The 1,905-nt window shown below is 42.8% G+C and overlaps 1 protein-coding gene across 1 annotated transcript in view; it reads left to right on the top strand.

The window, feature by feature from the left end:
• Positions 1 to 456: 456 nt before the first annotated feature.
• Positions 457 to 1,905, top strand: part of LOC108667058 — a gene marked incomplete at its 5' end in the record, with an annotated part of 62,185 nt that continues 60,736 nt past the window's right edge. The window contains 3 exon segments of the mRNA XM_047882324.1: positions 457 to 574; positions 1,023 to 1,296; positions 1,523 to 1,626. Coding sequence (XP_047738280.1) covers positions 457 to 574; positions 1,023 to 1,296; positions 1,523 to 1,626 — 496 coding nt within the window.

Genomic DNA, 1,905 nt, shown 5'->3' with positions numbered 1-1,905 from the left:
AATTATTATATATCTATAATATTCTTTTTTAATTATTTAAATGTTAGGAAGTGGCTTTAAAACGCTAATTTTCACCGTTGTGTATGTGATCGTAGTTGCTCTATCCATAATTTGTCTTTCAGTTTTTACGTTTGGTAGGAGTAACATTATTTATGAGTTTGTGGTGGAGTTAAACAATATTTTAGTCTAAGATATCGTAAATATCTTTAATAGAAAATAATTTCAAATATCGCTTTAAATTAGTAAACGCATATATATACTAATGATGCAAACAGCCTTCATCACGATGATGGTTAAATTATTGGTCATTATTGCAAATTTATTTGGTCATTAAATTGCAAATTTATCTCATAAAAATATACTTTATTAAGTACCGGGTTCATCCGCGCCTTTGGAAACAAATCAATTCAACACATTGTGATGTTTTACACACACTTTGATTATTAACTCCCCAAGGGGGGAGGAGGGCGTCGTGGTCCCCACGGAGGAACAGGCGGCACCCGCGCCTACCTCGAACGCGGGGAATACATAAAGTCCTCTGCCATGTCGGACACCAGCGAGGCCCCATCCCTGGGTGCGTCTTGGGGAGTAGTGACAATAATTTGGGGCCTGGGGCTAGTGGGACCTGGGGCTAGTGGGACCTGGGGCTAGTGGGACCTGGGGCTAGTGGGACCTGGGGCTAGTGGGACATGGGGCTAGTGGGACCTGGGGCTAGTGATACCCATGACCAATGTAGACTTGTCACTTGTGGGATTTCTGAGTAACATGATTGGGACGAATATAACTTGTCACTGATATTAGTGGCAAATGTTATATAGAATCCGTAATTTATCCCTCAATGTGAACAATTTCTTCCTTCGCAAGTCGAATGTACTCCATTAATGTGACATCCATTATTGTAAGTGCCATTATATCGTCGTATATACTTGAAAATTTATCCACCACCGTGAATAATGGTGTAAACACTTAAATTATTATTATTATTAAAATAATTTTACCCGGAACCTGTTTCGTCGCCGCAGCGTCTCACGTTCGCCGGGTGCGCGTACCATCGCAGGCCTCCGACGTCGATCAATATCTGGACGATCTCTTCATCCCCGTGCTGGATCATCAGATCGCCGACGATCTATCAGACGCTAGATCATTGGCTGCTTCCATGAAGGGCGGATCTTTCAAATCATCATCCTGTGATCGTTACGATCCGACGGCATTTGAAATCGTGAATTGCGATCAGAACGATCTTTTGACCTACGAAATATCTGCCTTCAGAGATCGTGGGTTTGAAACTCGTCTCAGGTCCGTGATCTAATTGAATGATTTTATTATTGTAAATAATGATTTAAGTTAGTTTAATTATGTTAGTATTTTGAAAAAGTTATTTCTCGATAACTTTTAGGAAATCTAGTATTTTTAGGATAAATGTTAAATGATAAATTTTATGATAAAGCCATAATTAATGTATTAAATAAAATAGTATGATATTTATGAGCGTTTTATTATATATATTTTTGAATTTTCCCAGAAGCGAGTCGGCAGAGTCGCTGCTAGCGTCAGCGTTGGAGTCCCTGAGCTTGGGCCCGATTTGTGGTCTCACCGACGCGCGGGCCTTGGCCCACAGCATCAAAGGTACGTCATGCGGGCCTCACGAGGCCAGGGAACTGTCCTGCGTGTGTTGCAGGAACTGTCCCTGCGTGTGTTGCAGGAACTGTCTCTGCGTGTGTTGCAGGAACTGTCCTGCGTGTGTTGCAGGAACTGTCCCTGCGTGTGTTGCAGGAACTGTCCCTGCGTGTGTTGCAGGAACTGTCACTGCGTGTGTTGCAGGAACTGTCCTGCGTGTGTTGCAGGAACTGTCCCTGCGTGTGTTGCAGGAACTGTCCCTGCGTGTGTTGCAGGAACTGTCACTGC

The sequence above is a fragment of the Hyalella azteca genome, unplaced genomic scaffold (genome assembly GCF_000764305.2).
Source record: "Hyalella azteca isolate HAZT.00-mixed unplaced genomic scaffold, Hazt_2.0.2 contig10209, whole genome shotgun sequence".
In the NCBI taxonomy this organism is placed as follows: domain Eukaryota; kingdom Metazoa; phylum Arthropoda; class Malacostraca; order Amphipoda; family Hyalellidae; genus Hyalella; species Hyalella azteca.
This window is presented reverse-complemented; position numbering and strand designations above follow the sequence as displayed.